The 25,484-nt window shown below is 42.3% G+C and overlaps 1 protein-coding gene across 10 annotated transcripts in view; it reads right to left on the bottom strand.

The window, feature by feature from the left end:
• The window catches only part of MYO5A (myosin VA), a 193,418-nt gene that overhangs the window by 20,947 nt on the left and 146,987 nt on the right, over positions 1 to 25,484 (bottom strand). For 2 of the 10 annotated variants that reach the window (XM_019533553.1, XM_019533554.1), the window contains 13 exons: positions 20,921 to 21,160; positions 18,608 to 18,856; positions 16,946 to 17,039; positions 16,147 to 16,295; positions 15,349 to 15,462; positions 13,196 to 13,339; positions 12,222 to 12,275; positions 11,286 to 11,513; positions 9,004 to 9,012; positions 7,131 to 7,231; positions 4,915 to 4,995; positions 2,804 to 3,002; positions 451 to 525 (listed from right to left, as the gene is read on the bottom strand). In XM_019533553.1, the coding sequence (XP_019389098.1) occupies positions 451 to 525; positions 2,804 to 3,002; positions 4,915 to 4,995; positions 7,131 to 7,231; positions 9,004 to 9,012; positions 11,286 to 11,513; positions 12,222 to 12,275; positions 13,196 to 13,339; positions 15,349 to 15,462; positions 16,147 to 16,295; positions 16,946 to 17,039; positions 18,608 to 18,856; positions 20,921 to 21,160 (1,737 nt within the window). The remainder of the gene's footprint in view (positions 1 to 450; positions 526 to 2,803; positions 3,003 to 4,914; positions 4,996 to 7,130; positions 7,232 to 9,003; positions 9,013 to 11,285; positions 11,514 to 12,221; positions 12,276 to 13,195; positions 13,340 to 15,348; positions 15,463 to 16,146; positions 16,296 to 16,945; positions 17,040 to 18,607; positions 18,857 to 20,920; positions 21,161 to 25,484) is intronic. The other 8 variants (XM_019533557.1, XM_019533558.1, XM_019533559.1 and 5 more) reach the window with 5 other exon arrangements.

The raw sequence follows: 25,484 nt of genomic DNA, 5'->3' as shown, positions 1-25,484 counted from the left end.
ATGAGGAGCTGTAAGAAGTTCCTTTAACAAATAGACATATGTAGAACTATTCATAATAATAGGCCTTGTATGTCTAGTATTGTGCACCTATAGGATCAGGCCTATATTTTGCAGAGTTGGGTTTTAGAAGTTCATTTTTAGCAGAGAGCAAATTTGGAAGTGAGGCATCTTAGCATCACATAACTCATTTGGATTTTATATTAAAATGCTTTGATCATGCTGCAAAACTCATATTAGTAACAAACTGTGCATCAAAAAGAGACATCACAATTACATATATGACACTGAAGACTGACAAAAGAAAGCTGCGAGAGGGGAAATGGATATTGTGAAGCTGTCTGTAGAAGATTTCTTTGGAGAAGGGAGAAGGCAGCCAGCTTGTTCTTCAGTTAGTGCTCCAGAAGTAGCAAACACAACAACAGAGAAAAAGGATCCATTTGATCTACATACAATCATCCGTTTGTAAAGTGAAATCCGGTACGATTGATACTTCATGGGGTCATCTGCATATAACTCCTCATAATACTGAAAAAATAGGTACAGTGTATTTTTCCCCTTTCCTCTGAGACACTAATATTTCAGCCAGCAATGTTAACATAAAATCAGGTTAAAACAAAATTCAGTTCATCGTTTTTCAGGCAGTCATATCTTTCTGTTCCTTCCATCCTCCCCCATCAACAGTTATTTGTTGAGATGAAATGACAAAGTGCTAGTTACTAAGGAAATTTCTACAGCAATATTGTACTTTTGAGAGTCTAAAATAAGACTGACATGTGACGGTTACAATGAATGTTTACAATATGACCAGGGGAATACAACATATGTTAGTACCCTAAGATTACATCTAAAAAACCTGTGAGTTCTTTTCAACAGGCAGGGAAAGTGAAGAATGCAGTCAATCCCAAATGGATTTTACATTTTAACATCAGAATGAGAATATTAAAGAGCAAGTCTAATGGTGATAAGGAACATACCCTTCCTTGATTTTGAAAAGAAACAAAATTCTTTTCCAGTTTAATTATGACTGTGTGTTGTTCCAGAAGCCAACAATGCAGTGAGTAGCTCTCAGAGCCAAATACCAAAGCACAGACTCATAGACTAAGCAGAGGTAAGGAGCTGTATAGGTGGGAAAACTTTTAGCATCTAAGGAATAAGACTACAGCTGAGAAACTAGTAAAGTGCGTTCAGTCATTAACTTATTCTCAAGATTATTATCTCTTGCTCATGACCTGAATTATCTCTCAGCTTCCTCAAAACCTCATGTACCACAGTATACCCCTAACCTGCTGTTATATAGTTAAACAGAAAAGAAAACATCTCAGGTATTAAGAACAGAGGAGCCAGGAAGGCCTTCTCTCCTCCTAGAAGTAGCACTGAGCAGTTTACTATAACAAGTACCTTCAACGAAGAAAAGTAGGAATCCTGAAAAAAAACTTCCCCATTTTCCTGTTTGAACCCTGTGTACTAGGAAGCACATTTCTACAGAGGATGAGGAACTGGGGAGTCTGTTTCATTTGTTTCTGAATTCATCCCAAAATGCTAATAATGATCAAAGGAGAAAACACCAATTGGCCAGGAAACTTCTATCAAGTACCCATTTGTAGAAACAGTTGTTGCTGTGAAACACGATGAACAGACAGCAAAAAACACAATGGTTGATCTACATCAGGGGTGTCAAACATATGGCCCAAAAGCTGGATCAAGCCTGTGGAGCCTTATGATCCAATGCATGGGTCTCAGAGTGACCTCGCATGCCACATGCGGTGTGCAGAGCTGGTCTAGTTCAAGAGATGGACTCAGTGCCGCAGGCACTAAACACATCACAGGAGGTAGGTCTGGGGCGCACACTGGATCCATAGATGGTCTGGACTGGGCTGTGATGGAGACAGCAAGGGCCAGTCTGGCGTGGCACTGCATGCAGTATAACGCCCCCTGCTGGCCCCCTGTGCTCTGTGTAGTGCATGTGGCCAGTCCTGCCCTGCATGCTGCGACTCCCTACCAAAATGGCCCTGGGTGCTGGCTCCAGGGCCACTCCTGATCAGGCCCCAGGCCACCTGCATGGTGGAGCCAGCATATAGGTTTGGTTTGGAGGGGTGCCACATGCAATGCACACCCATGCCACCCCATGCACTGTATGCAACACAAACACTGGAGCAGGGATGGTGCATGCCGCACTCACCCTGGACCCTCTGTGCTCTATTTGATGTGTGCAGAACCCATGGTGCTGGGTCCCACCTGCATGCAGTGCAATCCCTGGAGTGATGTATGGTCCCAATTTGGCCTACTGACTCTTATCCAGCCCTGACTTACATAGCTTGAGACGCAGGAAAAAGTGAAAGCTACAGACCCATTATGGGTGTACTAAGGGGCATCCTCCCCTAACATTATTCTACATACGTGTAATCTAGTGCAAGCCAGAGGTAATACTATTGTTCCATTGGAACATTTATATGAGCTGCAGGGACAGCCATCATTCTATTGGGTATGACTTGGCAGCAACCACAAGAGTGCCATCACATGTCTAACAGCCCAATCCTCTCCAAGTCAGTGGTAGAATTATAGCAGGGGGACTCTGGAGAGCTACTGCCAGAGAAATGTCCTGTGTCATATGCCTGGATGAAATGTTGTCAACTGGCAGCAGTCATATCCCCTATTAAATTAATTGCTTTGCTTGAAAAATGCTGCTGCATACATGTAAGCAACCTTGGGAGATTCTCATTTGAAAACTAGGGAGGATGTGTGCACTGGTGACCTCTCTCCCTAATGTTCTTAAGTCGTTACATTGCAGTGGCATTTCTCTTACCAAGTTTTCATTAGTTAGACGGGTGATCTCATGCTGTAGACTGGCTTCAATCCGGGCCTCTGGGGGCAGCTGCAGGTTTTGAGCCAAAAGCTGCTGCTGGCGATTGTTCTCTTCCTTCAGACTTTGAATCTCACCCCGGAGAGCTTCCAGCTCATTCTCATGGGTCTTCTTCTGGGACTGAAGCTGAGATTCCAAAAGCCTGCAAAAACCAAGCAGGATTGGAGAGACATTTAGCATTCACATCCCAAACTCACCCTAGGAGTCCAAAGCTTTAACTGCTGCTCAGAAATAAATATGTAAGCTTTGACTTGCAAGAAAAAATGAAGAAGACAGAGTACTCTTTAAACCCTTCAATATGCCATCAAATTAAATGGTATTCAAACTCTCAAACAGTGGGAGAGAATAAACTAACACTGACTTTGCTAAGCACTTCCCTCTGAACAAGAACTGAATGAGCACTGTTCAGTAACACTGAAAACATGCCCTAATACTTAATATAGCTGTAAATCTCCATAGACTGGTGATGTTAGGTTTAAATAGGCCATGTTAGGTTTAAATAGAGCACATTAAGTAGTTAAAATTAAACTGGTGTCTTAAGTTAGACCCATATGGTAATTAGCTGTTTTACTGTCAACTCTTCTCAGTTAGAAATGTTTGAATAACTCCTGTTCAAGTGCAAATGAACATATATTGGCTGAATTTGGCATTTGGAAATGCAATGGACATTTTGAGAGAGGATTGCCATTAATGCAAGAAGGTAAGCTGGAGCACTGAGTACAGGACTGGGAAACAAAAATTTAGTGTTTTACCTGGCTCTGCCACTGACTCATTCTTTGTCTTGTGGGGAAAAGTGATATCTCAAATCCCGCACAAATGAAATGGAAGCAATAAGTAATTGCTTATGTCAGAGGAGTGTGGATTAGTTCAAGTTTGTAGGGCAGTGTCACGATGCAATGATTCATTCTTTGGGGCATGTACAGGAAATGGCACTAATACTGACATTAGACAAACTTTCAGGGTTTAAAAATACATAAGGCAGCCAACTTAACTAGCAGTGGCATTGATGAAGGCATATATGGTCATTTACCGACAGCGCTTTGTCATTTAAGTCTAACACTTGGTTGCTGCTTTAATCCTAAGTCAAGAAAAAGATGCAGAGCAACCTCTCCCCAATCCCACTCTGCAGAACATTCCCTATTCCATGTTAGTTCTTAGCATATAGACAACACAAGGTTACATTTAAGACTTGTTAGCGCAAGGAAAAGAAAGATATTGGTGAATAGCATTCATTACAAAGTCCCTGCTTTGCCAGCTACTACTTGAATGTGTAATTGTGTACTTCTTAAAAGCAACAATGCTGCACTAAAGGATTCATTACAAATGGAAGACTATAGACACTCCAGGACAAGTTTTCATGGATGGGAACACACAAATACTAACATGTGCTAGTTACTGAGGGGTAACTGCAAGAGGCTGTGTGCATTTCACCAATCAGATGCCAGTTTAGCAACATGCACATGCATTTGCAAATGTTGCAATAACTGCATATCTTTTAATTTGCAAACACTTTTGAACACTGTCCTGCCATTTTGAAAACTTACTCCTAATTTGAGTGAATTTTGAATTAATGCATCTCTTGGCATTCCTCTCTCCGAGGACACTGGATGGTTATATGGGGTCAAAAGCAGGGAAGTTACAACAATTAAATTAAAAATCCTAGATTTTAACAACACTATTAACATCTCAAAAATTCTTGCACATACGGAAAAATCCATGCACATGTACGACGGGGCAGATAAGTAACAAAGCTTCCTTCATTTCAGTTGTAGGAATGCTAGGGTTTTTATATTGTCATTTTTGTGTGGCTTAAGCACTTGTAATACATTACGTATTAACTGTTAGAGCCATCTTAAGATTTTAACAATATGACTTGACAGGTAGACTGGCTCAGACCAGGCTTTCTGCTAATCTTAATAAAGTTAATACTGATGAATGATTTTTGAACTATTAGTGGATAAGAAACATTGCAGCTGAAGCAATCCCATAGCAAGGGGTACAGTTAGTTAGGAGGCAGAATGCAAAGAAAAGTCATTTTGGAGAAGTCTGGTAACCTGTTGGCTTGTTTTAACCCTTCATAAACCAGCCATAGCTCTCCATCCTCATTCAGCATATGATAGTCTTGAGGCGATTGTCTTCCAAGCAAAATGTTTAAAAGATAAAAACACAAAAGGGATACAAGATGATAATAAGCAGGGATCCTGGTTTTCTCTGTTTAAAAACTGCAAATTCTGATTAAAAACCCCAAAATCCACATTTTTCCAAAATTAAAACACCACTATATAGAACGATATCAGATGAATACAATGTTTTATTGAGGCCTACCAGTGCCTCAATCATTATAATAAGATAAATTCTAAATACCTATATATTTTAGTGTTTGATTTTTTTTCCCCATAGAAAACCAGTGCTCCCCTGCCCCCCTTGCTCACCAGGCTGCGGATCCAGCTGTGGCTTTGGTCCCCACTGCTTTGTGGTGCTAAGCAGCCCTGATATGCCAGTGTCCTGATATGGAAACCCTGCTCATCCCGTTTCCCCTCACTCCAAAACCACAGCCCCTTGGCCCTGCTAGTGCCCCTCACTCTGTACCCACAGTCCCCCCATGCCCTGTTGGTGCCCCTCACTCCCCACCCACAGCTCCCTGGGCCCCTCACTCCTTAACCACAGCCCACCACCCCCTCCCCCAGCAATGCTAGTGTCCTTCACTCACTACCTGCCCCTGCCCTCCAGCCCTACCAGAGGGGGCCCCCACCTGCCAGGGCTATAGGAGCAGCCCCTCCCCCCCACAGTAGCACCCGAGCCCCGGCTGCCGCTCAAAGGAGGTGGCGGCTGATGCAGCTGAAGTGGAGCATGGAACCCAGCTCAACCCCCAACAGTGGCATGGCCGGAGCAGAGACTCAGGGCAGGGGTGGGGAATGCGTTCTGCCTGCAGCGGGCTCAAGGCTCCATGCCCTTCCCCCAGATGCCTGCACAGCCCAGTGGCCCGGATCCAGCACAGGAGCAGAGAGGGGAAGGCAGGCTTGATGCCACTGTCAGAAGACCCACGCTGGCCAAGCCACCATGGTAAGGTTGCCCCTGCCCACCTGGCAGCAGCAGCAGCATGGAACTGTGCCCCCTACTGCTGCTGGTCGACGGGGAATGCCTTGCCATCACAATGCAGCAGGTATGGAGCTCCCAATGGCAGCACTAAGCCTGCCTGCCCCTCTCTGCTCTCCCACACCAGATCCCACCTGCTGGGCTGTGAAGGCCCCTGGGGGGAGGGCAGCAGGGTGGGGAAGACCTGAGCCTGCAGCTCGCATCTGCCCCCACCCTTTGCACAAGTCCGGGGGGGCACGTGCCCCCCATGCCTCCCTCCCCAAGACTGCATGTAGCACAGGGAGCCAGCCCCCCGTTGCCCCTGCAGATGAGCCACCTGTGGCTCCATCCTTCTCCCCCAGCTGGGCCCCATGTGCCTGCCTTGGCCCTGCACCCCTGCACAGCCTGCTTGGGCAGTGCCCTCAGCCCCAGCCCTGCCCTACTCCCTCCCTCATTGGGGTTTTTAATCTGTTCCCCCTCCAGACTTACCTGGAGGAAACTACTCTCCATGCTGCCTGGCTGCCACACGCAAATGTGCGTGCACACATGTACATGGCACTTCCTGCTTCTGATCACCCTCCTCCCACTCCCCCCAGCCCCAAGCTGTCCTGTGCAGGCTGGAACTGTTTTTCTCCTTTAAAGGAGAAAGTCCGTGTTTTTTTCCTTAAAAGCAGAAAATCTGCATTCTTCTCTGTCAAAGGAAAATATCCACGTTTTTCCACAGTGAACAGGAAACCTGGATCCCTGGTAAGACATGTTATTAAGAGGACACATTAACCCATAATTATTAATTGAGCAATCCAGTTCTGAATGCTGGAGGAGACTGTTGCATTCCAAGATATGGATTATTACATATTGTTATGGAAACAGCTGGAAAAGAGGATATATATTATCAAAGAGAAATGGCAAACAAAAATGGAGACATGGTAAAGTGGTAATTTGAGTAACACAGCCAATTACAGCCCTGGAGATGGAGTCTCTGGGAAGTTTAATTTTGTATTTCTACATCAGCATTTTGCATATGTAGGTTTTTATCTATCAGCCTAACTTACACCCCAAATACAAACACACTTAAGGAATCTTGTCTAATCCTGAAGCAACTTGCTGTGTATGGTAGAAAAATGTGGATGGTGAAAACAGTTCCAAAATGGTTATGAAAAGCCAAAAAAAGAAGAAAAAAACCCAGAATTCATACCTATTTGTTTCCTTCAGCCCAATATATGCCTGAGCTATTTCTCCTTTGTCTTTCATCTTCTGTACATCCTCCAAGAGGATTGTGGAATCTGTCATGGTATTCTGGGGTAAAATAAATTTCCAAGGTAAGTTTCAACCTTACATCTAATTCTTTATATTTACAGACTAAGGTCTACATTCTGTCCCCTTTATTCAAATCAAATAGTGTCCAATTTATGGAGTAGCACCATTACATTGAGCAAGTCAACTTGGGGAAAAGGGTGTACTGTTGGGGAAAAAGGGGTCTGTACTGTACTGGACTGCGTGGCATATAAAACATACACACTAAAATACTGATTATTTTACCTACTCAGCATGCAAACCTGAGAATATTTCTCCCTTCATTGCCTATCATCAGAAAGGAGCAAAATAAATTTCATGAAATGTGAAATTTACATTTCTTTCAATTAACATGCATGATCTTTTCATTTTAAACATGAGATGCATAATTTCAAAATGTGTGTTTACAAAAACATTTTAATCCTGTTTGCACTTCATAAAATGGTAATACTAACTGTATACTACTTGGAACTTTATAATTAAATTTCCATCCCTGCTTTATACATTTTTTAAAAGTTATTTTGGAAAGTTGCCAATAACTGACAAGGACTAAGACATCTTGAAACTCCAGAGAGTTCAATTTTTGGTGCTGCATGTTCCATTGTTTCTTCACATAATTTAGTCAGATTTTACATGGTTTCTAGAATAGCCTGCATCAGTATGATTTTAATTGTGTGCTGTTTTTTGGGGATGACAATATAGTCCAGCCATAGAATTAACAGATACAAGGAACTAAAATTTGGCATTTTTGTTTCATGCCCACAGTTAAATCTTACGTCTCTGAGAAAGACTGTTACAAAATACTGAAAACTTAGCCTGCTTAGAACGTATTTGGAAAACAGATCTATATGTTTAACATGTATTTGCACCACATTTGTGCCTTAAAGTATAAAAAATGACATAATACAATGAAATGGAGTGGTAAGCTTCTCTCAGAATTATTGCCAGCTTCCTTGTTAGCTCTCGAGTAAAGTTTTCTGTTGTGAAAACAGAAATGTAAGAAAATACCATAATAATTATTATTTTATTCTATCTTTTTGGAGCAAAATTATTCTCTCTCATCCATCAATCCAATCAAGCTTTGCAACACTATATATGTGTATTATCATCTCTAATTTAAAAAGACATGCAATTAATTTTTTCTTCAGAACCATCACTCACGGTGCAGCCATAGTACTATTTAAATGAAATCATTTAATTAAAAAACAAACAAACAGAATTTCAGTTTCTCTCAGCTCAATTTTTATCTTTCTAAATATGGTTCTCTCAGCTAAACCTATTAATCAAATGTTCAGCCATTCTTTCCACACATTTTTACATTGCAGTTTAATTCTGGAGCATGTTATCTTTTGACATCTTTACTAGAAAATAAGGCCAATTTTCACACCACAGACTTACTTTATTTCACAAACTATATTGCAATATTAGTTTCTTTAAAGAGGGCATTTTAATACAATACTTTATTTTGACTGGCTGCCTAAGTCCATGTTTGGTTCACTTTATCTTCAGGTTACCACAAACTGTTAGTACTTCTTTGAGTCTAGATCAATGATTTTCAACCACAGAATCTACAAAACAACTTGTAGATAAATTCCTTGTTTCCTCAAGAGTAATGAAAGTTCTTTCTAATTACTGCAAAATGTGATTGCTAAACTTCAACACACAGTTCTTCATGTGAGTCAATGAAGTGACAATTCAAACTTGTTTAATTAATATTGGGGGGGTTGTTTTTAAGATGTCTGTAAGAAATCTTACAGCACTGAAAGATTGTTTACCTTATCCTCCTGTAAATCAAATTGGCAAGCGATAAAGAAGAGAAACAATTGGTCAATAAACCTCTCTCATACCATGACAACCCAAATTACCAGTCAGAAATTAGCTGCAAACTCACTCTTACCAGCCCACCAGCCATCTTTTTATCTGTCTTGCCCTTAGAAGTGTCAAAAATCATTTTTACTTTATCATCATATCTTTTCAGAATAGCAAGGGAAATAGTCTCTGGGGAGCTTTAAAGCTTTGGTTGACTCAGTTTTCCTATCCAATCCCAATATTTTCCTCTTTGGTGTACTCTGCATTATAACTTTCTTAAATAGAAGAAATACTTGAAAACCAAAGAAAAAAATCTTGATATATCACCCAAATGTAGAGGCACACCGATACGTTGCTCATTTATTGGATTGGCACCGATACGAGGAAAATTGAGAGCATCGGCAATTGACTTCTTTTTGTCTGATGTGGCCGATAGTGTAGCTGATAAATGCTGCGTGCATGCATACAGCCGTAGCACAGCATTCAGGTGACCAAGAGCACAGCCAGGCAGCGTGGAGAGCAGCCAGGTCCGGCTGGTAAGTCTGTTGTGGAGGAAGGAGAGGGGGGAGGGAAGAGGCATAGGGGGTGCAGATCAAGGTCCCCATGGTGAGGGTGGGAGTGGGGCTGGCGCTGGGGTAGGGGCTGCCCAGCTGGGGTAGGGCAGGGCACAGAATGGAGCCACAGCTCGTCCAGGGGGTATGGGGTGGCTCCTGCTGCTACATCTACCCTGAGAGAGCATAAGGGGTGTGTGGCCCCAGACCTGCACATGGGGCAGGGCAGGGCGGGCTGCCGCCGCAGGCTTAGGCCAAGACAGTGCTGGGCTCTTCCCAGCAGGGGGCTGGGCTGGGCTGTACTCAGGGCAGACGGTGGTGGTGCTGGGAGGGAGGCTTTGGGGGGGAGGGGGTGCTGCAATATTCCCCAAATTCCCTGTAGCCCCGTTCCCAGCGCCACCGCTGTGTGAACCAAATACAGCCCAGCCTGTCCACCTGCCCAGAAAAACCTGGTGCAGCCCCCAGACCACAGCGGCAGTTCGTCCTGCCTCCCACGCAGATGTGGGGGCACAATCCCCCCATGATCTTCTAGGGTGTGTGCAGTGGTGGGAGCTGCTCCCCCCCACACCGTCCAGATGAGCTGTGGTTCTGTCCCATGTCCTGCCCTAGCCCCTGCTCCATTCCCTCCCTCACTGTGGCGGCCTCGATCTGCACCCTCCCTACTCCTTCCTTCCCCCACAATAGACTTGTTAGCTGCATTGCTTTCTACACTGCAGGGCTGCACATGAGAAAATCAGAAGAGGATTGGCCGATATAGCTCATTAAAAATCAGCCATTGGTATTGGCCCAAAAAATCTATCTGTGTACCCCTATCTGAATTATATACTTGTTTTTCTTGAAAATAAGGATCTTGGTGAAGTCTGATGGTACCTTCTACTCTGGATCAAACAATACAGTAAATCTGGGACAATAAAGTGGAATGTACTTAGCACTGTAGATTATCCTTCTGACACTTTTCTGCTACTTTGAAACAAACAACATGATAATTAATGCTTCAGTGAAGAAATCTTTTCCACTGCCTGTCAAGCGAGCGTTATTGGAGATGGACTCCTAGGATCTGCGGTAAACTAAATATTCATTAGGGAACAATAGCTCTCATACTACATCATCCCAGCAAATGGCTGACAGTGATTTCTGCACTGCTAGCAGATTAACTAATTTAACTGAAGGGGCTTACTCTGAGTTTTCTGCAACATACGTATTGCACAATTCTAATTAATGCTCTTCAATTATTTTTGCTGCCAATTTCTAAAGATGTCTGGGCTTTCAGAGTTCTTCTGAATAACATTAACAATTAAGCTTGATCTTTCAGGCAGTTAAGAGAAAGACATTTTTTGCAATTTTTTAAGCTTCAACTTCCAGCCTTTGCCAATCAATAGCGTGTATAGTCATCTTTGGAAGATACTGGCCAAACCATCCACCAATCAGTCCTGGTGCAACAGACCAGATATTTTTAAGTTCAAACTGGCTGGCATGCAGGCCAGAAATCAGGAGTTAATGCACTCTACCAATGTAACCCATTCTAATATCTATGTTCTTATAACAGTTTAGTGCCTGCTCATTCCCAGGAAGTTCATGTCTAAGCTTAGCAAAGCCTACTGCCTTCCTAGACATTCATCAAACAAGCTACCACATAACAAATTAGCCCAGTGTTGTAGTTTAACTACGTCACAGAGCCTCTGCTGGGTATTACTTACCTTGGGTTGAATAGCTTCCTTCTGGCTCACCAGCTGAGACCTCAGGATGAGGACTTCTTCCTTGCGTACCTCCAGCTCCTCACTTACTGAAGTCAGCTGATCTAGGAGGACTCTGTAAGCAGGGGCACCAGGAGCAGTCACCTCTGGAGAGCTCTTTTCCATCAGAGCCTTCTGCAGCTCATTAAGCTCATTCTTCAGTTTCTTATTCTCCGATTCAAGTTCTTGACGCTGCAAAATCAAGGACAGCCCCACCACTGAGCAATGCTCCTTTTACTCTTCCATGTTACTAAAACAGAATTATGAACCACAGAAGGGTAAAAATCTGAGTGACTGTTGTGAAAATATAGTCATTCTCTGCCTGTCGTTCTTTGTGTTCTCCTAACAATTGATACGATGCCTCAAAGGATTTCATTAACTATCTTTTGTCAGAAGTACAAAACCAGAATATGTACATGTGAATTGTACAGAGTCAATGAAAATCGCTCTCCTTCTTGAAAAGCAAAAAAAGAGAATTTCTATGAAACCCCAGCAAGAGGGCTCAGTATTGCTAGTGAACTTTTGTAACATTTGATAGTATTTGGATGTAAGTCCTTATTTTAGTCTGGTCCAAAATATATTCTGATATCAATACAGTTCTGGGCTGGGTTCATGGTATGTACACAAAGTAACCTTAAACCCAAGGGAACTGGCCAGCAGAGAAGTCATCTTACCAAAAAACGACTCACTCCCATTCCTCTCAAGGTGTAGGCCCCAGCCACATATTCTATACCTCACAAAGAACAAACTATGCAATAAAATGCTTGCTGAGGAAATTTCTTTCTAATTCTTCCAGCTGACTTAGGTCAGGAGAGTTGGTATCTCTTATCCTAGCCAGAATACCTGGAGACAACATTCTTTTAAGTTACATAAACACTAGAAGCCTCTAGTCCACAATACCTTGAGTGATTCATACTCCAACTCTGCGCCTCTCATCGGTGGCCTCTCCTCTTCCTAGGAGTAACACACACAAAAAAATAAACACTATGTCTCTTAACTGTCACTAACTGATCTCAACTGGATCATTTCTTAGTCACAAAAGGAGTTAAACAATCATCTTCTCACAGAGCTCAGTACAAGACATTCAGCCCTACACCCCTGAATTCTTTCTGTGAAACATTAACATTGACTTGTTCCATTTACTTATGATCTAGTTTTCAAACATGTCCAAGTACTTCCAGCTCTCTACAATATTGAAAAAAATTGTCCTACCTATTTTAAATGGCCCACTAAGGATTTAGGAGCCCAAATTTAGGTAACAAGCCTTGAAAATATTGGCAAAGCAAAATAAGTATTAACAGACTATATGGGCACATCCAGATGAGTGCACATGTGCAATATGCAGCAGTACAAACCCATCTGTGGCACCACAAATTACATGCACCACACATACAGGTATTTGTCATGTTGCTAATTTGCAGCACGACAGGTTTTTTTGACACTGGGAAATCGTGGTGTCAAAAACCCCAGGCCTGAAAAAAGTGGGGTGGTGCACATGGCAGCAGCATGTACCACCTGAAACTGGAGCCTGGCCAGCTGGAGCTACACTCTGGCTGCTGGTCAGGCTCCACACATCTGAAGCCTCAGGAGACACCCAGGACATCAGGGAAGGCTGTTGGGGCCAACCCAGGTACTTTAAAAACTGCCCCTGCCGCCATTTTTCAACATGGAGACAATGACACATGTGACAGTCTGGGTAGTTTAATTACAGCAGCTCTTGGAGGCGCTTTAATTAAAGCAGCCCCCTCCCTGCCACCCCCAGAGTGCATCTATAAATGCCCTATGGCTTTAAGTTGACACTATTTAGCATTCGTGGAACAAACAGTGGGTGGAACAACCTGATGGCATCATATAATTGGCTAGATACACTCTACCCTGGTCTTGGCACGAAGAGCCTGTTCCTCCTTCCGGTCCAGTTCATCCTGCAAGGACTGCTTTTCTTGCTCCAACTCTGTAACTCGTTTCTGCAGCTTGAGGAACAGAGACATGTCCAATGGTGTCTTTTTCTCACTTGGCTCCTGAACAGGAAAGAACAAAGTGAGCGCACAGTTCTACACCAAGAACAAGATTTTTCATCAATCTTCAAAAGTTGACTTAAAAACAAATCTACTAGTATAAATAAAAGCATCTAATCTAAGGCATTAAGGGTGGAAAGAAACTAACTAAAAGGCATTAGGCCTGTAAGTAATCATACCTTTTTTTCTTATTTGTTTGGAAAGGGGAAGGGAGCAAAGAGATAAACTTGTGGTTAGACTTACTAAAAACAAGCTGCAGATACAGGCAAACTTCTCCTAATTTGCACAACTATTAGGTTTTTTAGTTAATAACAACATTCTATACTATAACTACTAGGTTTTTTATTTAATAACATTCTATACACGTTATTTGGATCCATTATAAACCAACTTAAGCAATTAGATGGGATGTGAAATATAAGGATATCAGAAGGTAAGTTTCATCATTTCCTTTTATTTTAGTTTTTTCATTTCCCTTTATTTGTATGATTTTAGATTGACTAGACTTCTCTTGGTTTTTTGCAGAATAAAGGTCATCATTCAAAACCCATGAATGGAAAGGAACTTCGTTCTTGTTTCAAATCATCTCTACTTTTTTTCATACCCTTTTCTCCTGTTAGCTTGTAAATTTAACATCAGTTTGATTTTTAGGGGATGAATTAAATTTAAACTATTTCTACTGTAGGTTATTGTATTTATTAATATTCCAAAGAACAAAATTGATATTAAACATGGTTTTGGCAAAGAAGCAGCCTTTACATATAGTTTCCAGTTAACCTAAGAGGAGAGTATTTAGCACTCGCATGAAATACTGTAATGTATGGCTACCTTTTACTTTGTCCATCTATCCATATGCATAAGGGCATCTCTAAGTCAAAATATCGCAAATTAAAAATGAGAGAGGATCCATACAAAATACTGGTTGCTGACTTGGAGAGTTCATGATATTTGTATTTGTGCTAGGAAATCATCATCCAGTGAGGAGTTTAGGAATAAATATGGTTGTCAGTAAAGTGCAACTGTGGGGCTAACTAGCCTGCACCAACTTCAGTTCCCAAATCAATACTGTTCAACAGGCGAGACAAGAGTGCTGTATGTACTGGCCAAAGTCAAGAGTAAAATAGCTACTTTAAAAGAAACTTCTGGGGGGGCTGAGAAGAAAATGCTATTGACGCTTTTACTGACAATGGCACAAGTCAGTCCATGAATCTGATGGCTCTGTGTGTGTTTAATCTTAGCATATATTAAAACAGACTTGCATAATTATTCATAACTAGTGCCCACTGCTTGAGAATGTAGACAAACTGAGTAATCATCCTGGAAACCTCCAAGTAAACTGGAGTTTGCATTTTTGTATATTTGAGATTACAGTAATGATAAGGTACCATTTACATTTTATTTTTGTATGGTACAGAGAAAAAAGAATATTATATTAATATTTTCTCATTAAGAGTGAAATGCACCAGTGGAAAGAGTCCACATTAAATCTTTTAAATCTGGAGTTTTGGTGATGCAAAGGACTGCATAGCAGATCTGCACTGGATGCTTGCAGCAGTTTTGTGAATCTAAGTGTAACTGAACCATGAGATTTGAAGCTGCCTTCCCAGTGACAGACACATGGTTACCAAGAGCACAGCTACTTGTGCCTGTAGGTATTTCAGGATCTGCTTTTCAGAGAGTCTCCACTGGGTTTTTTTCAGCTCCTACTTCTGTGTGCGCAAATGACTGTGCTTGCTATGGTGGGCAGACAGCTGTTTTACATGTGTAATTCAAACAAATGTGGTCAACATTTCTACATGTACTTATTGTCATGCAAAAAAATTACACATTTTTTCACTGAGGCATTAGACAAAAACAACTACTTAAACAGTGGGACATTCATAAAGAAAATGAGATAGCGCCAACTCAAGCATTGGATTTCTTGATGCCAAGTTTTGCACAAAGATTTGTTATAAAGAAAAGATCTGTTTGGCACTGATCGAGTAAAAGTACTTGAATTTCTTTTGTATTACCTCTGTTCTCAGGGGTAAGTCATCTGCCTCTGTGATCTCAGAACTAAAGGTATATTCAGATTCGTTGCTGCTGTGAGTTGAATCTGTTCTTTTGTGCCCAGGCTTGGGAATGCTCTGAAAAGTACAAATAAAACAAGTCAGTACCAGCAGTTGGTTTTTCAATATTTACTTGTCATAAACCCTGCAGGTAAGCAGTTAGCGCTCTGTGTTACTTCATAGCAATGAGAATGAAGATGGCTATGGAATGGTTGAGATGGCTGTTCTCCTTGTGCAACATGAAACCAAAGCACACAGAAGAGATTTGATAACCAAGTCTATTGGGAAGGGTAGCAGAAATGAGCAAAAGTGCAGTATTTTGTGGAAAGTTAAACCCAAGTGTTCAGGAAAAGAACAGTCAGCCCAGGATAACAGAAATAGCAAGCATCCTGTGAAGACTGTGTATTTCCCCACATCCCCTTGCAAGTTTAATAGTGGCTGGATTGGCTACATATGAAGAGGAGGGGAAGCAGAGTTGGAGAGTGGCACACATTAGCATTCCATGGATCTGTAAGACTGTAACTAACAGAGGTCAAAAGAGGTTTTGAAAAAAATCCTCCATAATTCAAGAGAAAAAGTCAATTACTAATAAAAGTTGTGGATAAGCAAAACTATTCAAATCAGGAGCTATTACCGCTCCCACATACAGGCATACAGTTCCAACCCCATATACATGAGCAAAATCTTAATTATTTAAATGAGTTCTGTTAAAAACACAGTCCAGGAAGACTCCATCATTCTCCTAATTTTTAAGCTACTTACCACCATGAAGTTCATCTCGTCCTTGAGATCATCATAGCGTTCTTCTAAGCGGCTGAACTCATTCAGTAGGTTCTGATACCTTAATCGTTCATCATTCAGATCCAGCTCAAGCTGTTTAGTTTCCTCAGCTAACTTCTTCTCCATGGTCTCTGTCACAGAAAACATGAAACCAAAGCATAAACAACAGTCCTACCTTACTGTGTGGTGTCCACAATCTGTAGATGCAAGATAAAGTTCAGGATATTCTACATGTGTGTAAAGACATTGTTAAAAAGCAAAAACAGCCTATAGCACTTGTGCTACCACAGTAAAGTACTGTATCCCCAGAGACACAAAGGACTAAAACATCATTTCATGGAAAGACTCACTAGGATGTTTTAAAATTATTTTTCCAATGTCTTTCTTCTAATAGGTTAGAGTAGCAGTAATAAAATGGTCTATCAATTAAAATTTTATTTTAAAATCCTCTGCCTACTTTTATGTTGCATCAGTCCAGCATCTGAAGATGGCATCTCCATTTATGTATGATTTTCAATGTAAAATGAGGGGTAGAGCTAGGTGTACACTAGAAAATAGTTTGCTAACATGCAACAATGCATCTGTTCTTTGGAATACACTATAGACACGGTTGGCCCCATGCGTGCTTTTTTTTCCTGTGCTCATAAACTTCAAATTACAGGAGAGTGCAGTTTATAAACTGCAGAAAATTGGCCAGGTCTGAGTGCCAATGACTATAAAGAGTGCTGCTTTACAAATGACACTAAGCAGAAAAAATGGAAGTGCAGTTATTAGGACTGACCTGTGAACTCCTTGGCTTGGTCACAGATGCGACGATTCAGCTCTTCCTTCTCATTCTTCAGCAACGTATTCTGTTCTTTAAGTTCCGATACCAACTGCAAAAACAAAGAGCATTGGGTTAGGAGGAAGTTTTCAGTCAATGTGTCTGTTTAAACAGCACACCCTAAGTGCTAAAGGATCTAACTCAACAGCTACAAGCTTGCAGTAAGACTTCAAAACCTTAAAATATTCTAACTGTCCCTGAAAGAATCAGATTAGTAAGTTGAAGTGATGCCATCTTCACTTAACTCATCCTTCTTCTACCCTCCTGTATGAACAACACTGGATTTTCTGTCAGATGATAAAAGTGACCTTGACACCCTAAACTATCTATAACATCTTCCAGTAAAATTCCAAAGAATGCCATTGCCTCCAAAGACGTACAGATTAGAGACAAATTCAATATCCTTGCCCCATGTTTCCATTAAAAATTGATGAAAATCTAAGGGTGCGTTTGCCCACAAAAGTTGTACTACTTTAATTCATCAGGGCAATTAAAATGGTGCAAAGCACCAAGTGTGAATGCATTTGTTCTGCTATAAAGCATGGCACACCAGCCTACCTGAATCCACATTAGAGGATGTATACATGTAACTATACTCGAAAAAAAATTGTCCCCTAAAAGATAGGTATACCGGTACATAGTGTAGAACAGGTTTATAAACGTTTAGGCTAGGGACAGAAATTACACATAAATCAGCATAAATGATCAGAAACAGGTTCAAATCTGTAACACAATAGAAGTTCAGTGTGCACAAACCGCTTTGAAAATGGCCCAAACTGATTTAAGATAAACCTGGATGGATGCGGTATTAAACTTAACTGATTCAGGTTAAATTGGTTTAATGCACTTCTCCCCCAGGTCCCCTCCAGATTCAAGTCAACTCTCAGACCCTGAGCACCTCAAGTTATTGCACCTCCCCCATAATCCCCTCCCCCCTTGCAGGGTGAGTGGGCTAGCCTTGGCCCAAGCTGTCTGCTCCAGCTGACCACGGAGGCACGATCTAGTGCGCCCCTGCTTCTGGCATGGGCCACTGCAGGCATCTGGCTGCATTTCCAGAATCAAAAGTGAATGCCTGTTCACTTGCTTATTGGTTCAATCTTAGACTAACCTGCAATAACTGAATCGATTCAGCCTCATCCTTTTTGACTGTTTCTACTTAGCCTTAAAGAACTGTCCTACAGACCTGTTCTTGTACAAAGGACTTAGGAATCTGAACAAACTTCAATGGCAGGATATGTTTGTTTGTTTCATCAGCAAGCAATAATATACTTTCCATCTGATAGGGGCTGGGAGTGCAAACCAGTTTTCCAGAAAAAAACAGATTTAGCTTTGTAGGGCAGTGCACTGTCCATTATAGATGGCAGAGGAGACAAGAATGATCAGCCTGGGGTCAGATCATTTGTATGGCTGTTTCTAGCTTTAAAGAGTGCTCCATTCTGCAAGCTCCCAGTGCTGTCTGTACCCTATTGGATATCCTGTACCCAACCTCAGAACAAGAACAGAAAAGAGGAGAAAATTAACAGCCTCAGCTCTCCAAGTGACAGGAACAGTGAACTGCTGGGAATGTTAAAGATTGGTGATTTGTGAAACCTGGTAGAGTTTTGGGCCTAGAGTTCTTACTTGCTCATTTTCCAGTTTGTATTTGTCTGCCCATTCCTCTATAGTCTTCTTCTCTGACTGAGTTCGTTGCAAATCCTTTCGGAGTTTGGCAACCTCATCCTGAAGGCTGAGGACACGGTTGGTGGCATTCTTCGCCTCCTCCTCACTCACACGCAGCCGTTCCACATCATTTCGCAGCTTCTCTGTCTCCGAGCTGTAGGTGTTCTCCAAGCTGGTTAGCTTCTCCAACAGAGATTTGTACTCTTTGTTCTTTGCAAAATACAATGCAGACAGCAGGAATTAGATGGGTTTTAGTCTGGTTTTAATGTAGCCCTCTGCTTACCCCAAAACACACATAAGCAGCAAGACAGGCACCCAGCCAAACATCTCACCCTGGACTTTCAGGAAAACATCACAAACTCCAGTCTGCAAATGTGCATTCATATTGCAAAATAAAAATCAGACAGACCTGCATTCACCCCTCCCCCCCCCGACACAACGACAAGCTTCCAGCTAACACCATATTAGCTACCATGGATGCCACATCTCTGTACAGCAACGTCCCCCATAAAGACAGATTACAAGTGTGAAGAACATTATCCTCAGTAAGAAAATTGCTTCCGTTTCCATTACACACTCTGGCTTTGTCCTCGCATGCAACTGTTTCAGGTTTGGGGGACTCCTTATATGTACAAATGAATGGCACTGCCATAGGTACATGTATGGCCCTTAAGTAGGCCAAAATATTTGTGGAAGACCTTTAAGTACCTTTCGTCTGCAGCTGCTCTCTCGTCCTCATGATCTACTTAAGGTACTCTGATGACATCTTCATTGTATTCATTGCATGGGATGGAATCTCTAGAGAAATTTTACCAGGCCTTTAATAACTTCCACCCCTCCATCAAACTCTGGAATATTCCACCCAGCAAATTCATATCTTAGACACTACAGTAACATTGTCAAGGTCCACTTTGCTGCCACATTTTATCAAACTGGCGAACTGCCACAGCTACCTCCACGCCACCCATCTTCATCCTATGCATACTGTTAGATTCATGATCTATACTCAAGCTCCGCGTTACAACCATATTTGCTCTCACACTTTAAGGAGCAGGGATTCCTACAATTACAATACAACCCAAAACTGTAGCCATACAAATCAACAAAGCCAGATTTAGACCTTGCTCTGACCTGCTATAATACCAACCCAAGGATGAGTTCCTTTGGTTGTTGCCTATAGACCCCCTGGCTTGAACACCTGAGACGCATCATTAGTGACCTGCAACCCCTCCTGGAAAAGGCTGACCATCTCAAAGTAGTTATGGGAGCGAACCTGCCCTGGCTTACAGGCAGCATCCCAATCTCAAACAGTATCCCTCAAGCAACAGTCTACTTAAATCCCAGTCTCACTGAGGCACCTGGCCTTGCAACAGGCCCAAATAGTTTCTGTGCTCTAACATCATTACAGGCCACATTATCACTGGATTGAATAACATGGATTTCAGCACCTGAGGTTCATTCACTTGCAACTCCACCAATGTCAGGTAGGCTATCACCTGCTTACAGTGCCCCTCTGCTATTTATATCAGAGAGGAGTGAATCTTATGCAACAGAATGAATGAACATTAATTTGACATCAACTGCCGAAAGACATGCAAACATAAGGCACAGCATTTTAACCTCCTTGGACACTCCATCACTGACCCCAGGGTGGCCGTTTTTAGATTTTTAGAAACTGATTTGAATGGGAAATTGCCTAACAAGAAAGCATCCACAGACTGGACTGTGTTAAGTATGGTCTAAACAAGGACTATGGATTCTTATTCCATTACCTGGATTAGTTTTTGCGACTCCTATGGGTTTAGTTGCTTATTTGTTTGCTTCTTCCAGCACTACCTCCCCCCTCCCTCCCTTGTTTTTTATATTCTATTTTCTTTTGATTTATACACTGCTTATTGCATGGCCTTTCACAGCATCTGATAAAGTGAGCTTCAGCTCTTAAAAGCTTGTGATATAATCACTGCTCTACTTTGGTCAGTCTAAGGTGAAAATCTACCCTTCCTTCTACTTTACTTCATATTAACATGGCTAAATGTCTCATTAAGGGAAAAGATGTCATCTTTCATTGCTGATAAATGAAAGAATAAACAGTTACAAGGGTATATTCATACCTAGGCTGATCATTATCTCTTCTGTGGAAAGGTCTTTTTTCCCCAATCATAGAGAAAAATCATCCCAAAAAGAAATCAGCCCCCACTGCTTACTGAATTTTTTAAATGAAGGCTGGCAGCATTATTCAAGTACTGAGGCACTTTTTGGTGCAGCAGTTTTTACCTGTTCATCAATTTTACGCTGCAGCTGCATGATCTTGTTCTCCATGCCAATGTTGAGCTTCTTGTAGCGCTCCACAGAGCGCGCCTCTATCTTCAGCTTCTTCAGTTCCCTCTTGGCCATCATGCGCCGGTAGCAGCATTGCAGGTAAACTATTGCTTTTAAGCTCCTGTGGTAGTGCACACGGGCCAGCCAACCCCTCATGCGCTTCTGAATGATAATGGCCTTATGCTCCCGAAGCATCTACATTTAAAAGTTAAAAGAGAAAGGGGAAACGTTGCAGGCTATATGTGCGTATACAAGTGAACAATATTTAGCTGGGAGAGGGTACAGAGGTGATACAGCTGGAGACGCATGAGTTTGGAAGAAGAAACTACTGCAGAAGGGCAGTATGATAAGAGCAAAGAATCAGTAAGAAAATAAAGTGTAAAAGGGCAAAGACAATGGATAAGAAGATAAAAAAAACACAAGGGGATTAGAATGAAGAGAAAAGGTGCTGGAAGGAATTGCAGATATTTACGTTGGTTTATGTTAATTTAAGATCCTTGTTGATTACAAAAAAATTAAGGTATTTATAGACAAGATTACAAATACATCCTTGGAGATTTAGTGAAGACTACAACTTCTTTCCATTGTACCTTTTATTCTAAACCTGCCTGAAGGTGTTGGTCCATATGGAGTAGGATAGATCCAAAAACATCATTTAGTCTATTTCTCTCTGCATCAGACTTGGTGGTTGCAGAGATGGGGCTCTGACAGCATACAGTAGCGGGAGGGTCCTTAGCAGTGCTTGGCTTTACCCCTACTGCACTACACCATATCATGTTGCAGCTGGGTGGCTGAGCAATGGGCATCTTTCTTGTGCCATGCTGCAGTTGGATGGTGTGGGGAAGTGGCAGCAGTGGCCTACCATGGACCAGAGTTGGGCTATTCTGGGCCACCACTATAAAACTTTGCTGATCACTACTTTACATGATGTGTAATGCTGTACGCTTTAAAACAAGTGCTAGCAGAAACTGCTATTACTTGGATAGATTCTGATTTCTATTCTTTCCTTCCCTTTTAATTCCTCCTAACTTTCATAAATCTTTTTTGTGATTGACCTAACAATCAAAGCCAAAGGCACATAAAACAAGTTAAGCATTTCCAATTTTTGAAAACCCGAGTATGCTTTTCTTCCAATATTTCAATCATAGATGTTATATCCGTCTAATTCCACAAAACATTTATAATTCTAGAAACTTAAAAATGGTTTCACAGACTTGTTAGATAGCTCAGATTCCATTTTACATTTTAGAGCAAGTTGCATATTTAGTTTTTGAATAGCTGAGTTAAGGGACTTTCAGCAATTTCTCCAAAGGCCTGGAGATCCTAAATTGTACAAGATCATAAAGGGTAGCTCCTATGGTCATATCCCTTTGGTGCTAATTTCCAGAGAACCGATGAGGGCTTCACATTCAAGGGACCAGGTTATCATGGGTGACCACAATTACCCTGACATCTGCTGGGAGAGGCACTCGGCCAGATCTAACTTGTCACGTAGGTTTTTGACCTGTGTGGAAGAACTTTATTTAGTACAGGAGGTGAATGGGCTGACCAGGGGAAGACTTTGTTGGATTTGGTTCTAGCCAAAAGGAACAACCTGGTGGGAGGAGATCTGAAGACTGAGGGTAATCTGGGAGATAGTGATCATGAGATGACAGAATTCACTATCCATTGTAGGGCAGGGAAGTCAGCCAGTAGGGCAGAAGTGCTTGACTTCAGGAAGGCTGACTTGAATGAGCTTAGGAAAATAGTAGGAAGGACCCTATGGGAAGAGCAACTGGAGGGAAAGGGAGTTCAGAAACCATGGTCATTCCGCAAAGCAATGATCCTCAGAGCACAGAAAAAGGTCCATTCTTGTATGCAGAAAGGTGGTAAATGGGGCTAGAAGCCCTCTTGGCTTACCAGAGGAATCAAGGAGTGATTAAAAAAGAAAAAGGAGGCTTATAAACAGTGGAAACAAGGGGTAGTCACCAAGGAAGAATACACAAGTGTGTTTGTAGGGAGAGGATAAGGAAGGCAAGGGTGACAACTGAGATCAGCTTGGCAACTGAAATCAAGGACAATAAGAAGTCCTTTTTTGGGTATACAGAGAGCAGGAGGAAGACCAAGGAAAATGTGGGCCCCTTGCAAAATGGGATAGGACAGGTGATAACAGATAGTCAGAAGACAGCTGAACTCTTTAATACTTTGCGTTGGTGTTCTTGCACGCAAATTGTGGTCACCGGCCTGGTCGGATACTGGACAGATGCAGGAGGGGGCGACTGCCACCCAATGGTCAGTATCCAACTGGTGAGGGAGCACTTAGAGCAGCTGAATGTCTTCAAGTCAGCAGGACTGGATGGACTACACCTGACAGTGCTGGGGGAATTGGCTGGTGTCATTGTGGGACCATTGGTGAGGGTATATGAAGACTTGTAGTGCTTGGGAGAGGTCCTGGAAAACTGGAAAAGGGTCCATGTGGTGCCAACCTTTAAGAAGGGGAGGAAGGAGGATCCAGGAAACTATTGGCCAGTCACTTTGACCTAGATATAGGGTCAAATTTTAGAAAAAATGATCAAGAAGTCCATTTGTGAGAGACTAGTAGAAGGCATGGTGCTGAAGGATACCCAGTATGGTTTCACTACAGGCAGGTCATGTCTGATCAACCTCGTCTCCTTCTATGATCAAGTAATGAACTACTCAGCTGTTGGAGGTGTGGTTGATATCATATACTTAGATTTTAAAAAGACCAACATGAATATAGATTAAGAGAAAATGTTCTGGCCATCATGATGGCTGAAAAGGTTATGGTTGATCACAGGATGAGCGTGAGCCACCAGTGCAAGGCTGTAGTCAACAGAGCTAACAGCATACTGGGATGCATTAGCTAATGTGTCATGAGTAGGGCTAAAGATACTTCCTCTCTACCCAGCGCTGGTGATACCCCAGCTGGAGTACCGTGCCCGCTTCTGGGTGCTGCACGTCAAAAAAGATGCGGAGAATCTTGAAAGGGTCCAGAGAGAAGAGCCACAAGAATGATTAATGGTCTGGAGGACAAACCTTCTGAGGAAAGACTAAGGGATCCGGGACTGTTTAGCTTGGGGAAGAAAAGACTGAGGGGGAACTTGGTGGCTGTCTGTAAGTATGTAAGGGGTGAATATTGGGAGCTGAGAGAAAAACTGCTCACTAGGGTACCCCAGGAGAGGACAAAGAGCAAAGGTCATAAACTGTTAGAGGTTGGCTTCAGGTTGGATGTACAGAAGAACTTTACAGCAAGAGTGACCAGAATCTGGAATAGGCTTCCCAAGGAGGTGGTACAGTCCACAACCTTGGAAATCTTCAAGAGGAGACTGAACATACACCTTGCTGGGATCATTTGGTCTCAGCAGTATTCCTGCCCAGAGCAGGGGGGGTTGGACTCAATTTCTCGAGGTCCCTTCCAGCCCTTAATTTCTATGATTCAGATTCTAAGGATTTTTGAGCAACAACAATGAAACCTCTGAAGGTTGAATACTTTTTGTTAAGAGGTTAAAGCTGTTGCATCATCACTACAAGAGCTGCTGATTTAAAAATTTTAAGTTCCTAATATAGCCTGAATTCTTTTACTGGTTTAACAACAAAGTTGATATGGCAAAGTATTTATCTAATAATGCTCATTTTTCTTGACATTTCTTGACAACAAAACTTAAAACTGTATGCAATGCAAGTGTATTGTCTTCAGATAAACAAATTCAAAAGGTCCACTGGAAAAGCTAGCAATGACTGTAAAATCAGAGCACTTAACAAGGTTTGGTTTCATCCCTTTTTATTATTTTAAAAGATAAATCAAGGAAATGAAATATCACTATTTTAATAAAGTATTAAGGTAAAGAAATAGAATTCTTCAAGGCATAGAAATGCCAAAAATTAACACTGCTTCTACAATATTAACTCAAATACATTGCATAAGTTTAGCATTCTCTATTCCTGCTTCCCTTGTGATTAGGGCTGTGTGAAGCTTTGGTAGCCGATTTGATTCAGAGGAGAATCGGCAGCCAAGTCTCCTAATCCAAATCAAATTGGGAGACCTATTAAAAGCTTCCAATTGAATCGGAAAAGATTTGGTTCCAATTCAGATTCGGCCATAGATTAAGCAGACAGCCATTCTTGAGGACATTGGATACAGCTGCCTCCAGCTGGAAAGTCTGTTGTGGTGGGCAGAGCGGGGAGGGAAGGAGTGTGTGGGGAGGGACAGATCAATGCCCCTACAGAGGAGGGATTGGGGCTGGGACAAGCTGCCCAGCCAGGGCGGGGGGGGGGAGATTCGGGGAAGTGGGGAACTGCCACTGCACACCATCAGTCCGGGAGGGCCTGGGAGGCGTGTGCCCCTGGATCTGTGTGGGGTGGGCTGGGCCGGCTGTGCTCTGGGAGGCTAGCCCCAGCTGCCTGCTGCCGGGCTGCGCTCCGCAAGGCTGGTGGAGCCAGGGCTGCACTCCGGGCAGCTAGCCCCCATCGCAGACCAGAGTGCAGCCCTGGCTCCACCCGCCCTGCAGAGCACAGTGGA

Source organism: Crocodylus porosus, unplaced genomic scaffold (assembly GCF_001723895.1).
Source record: "Crocodylus porosus isolate Cpor-Errol unplaced genomic scaffold, CroPor_comp1, whole genome shotgun sequence".
NCBI lineage: Eukaryota > Metazoa > Chordata > Crocodylia > Crocodylidae > Crocodylus > Crocodylus porosus.
This window is presented reverse-complemented; position numbering and strand designations above follow the sequence as displayed.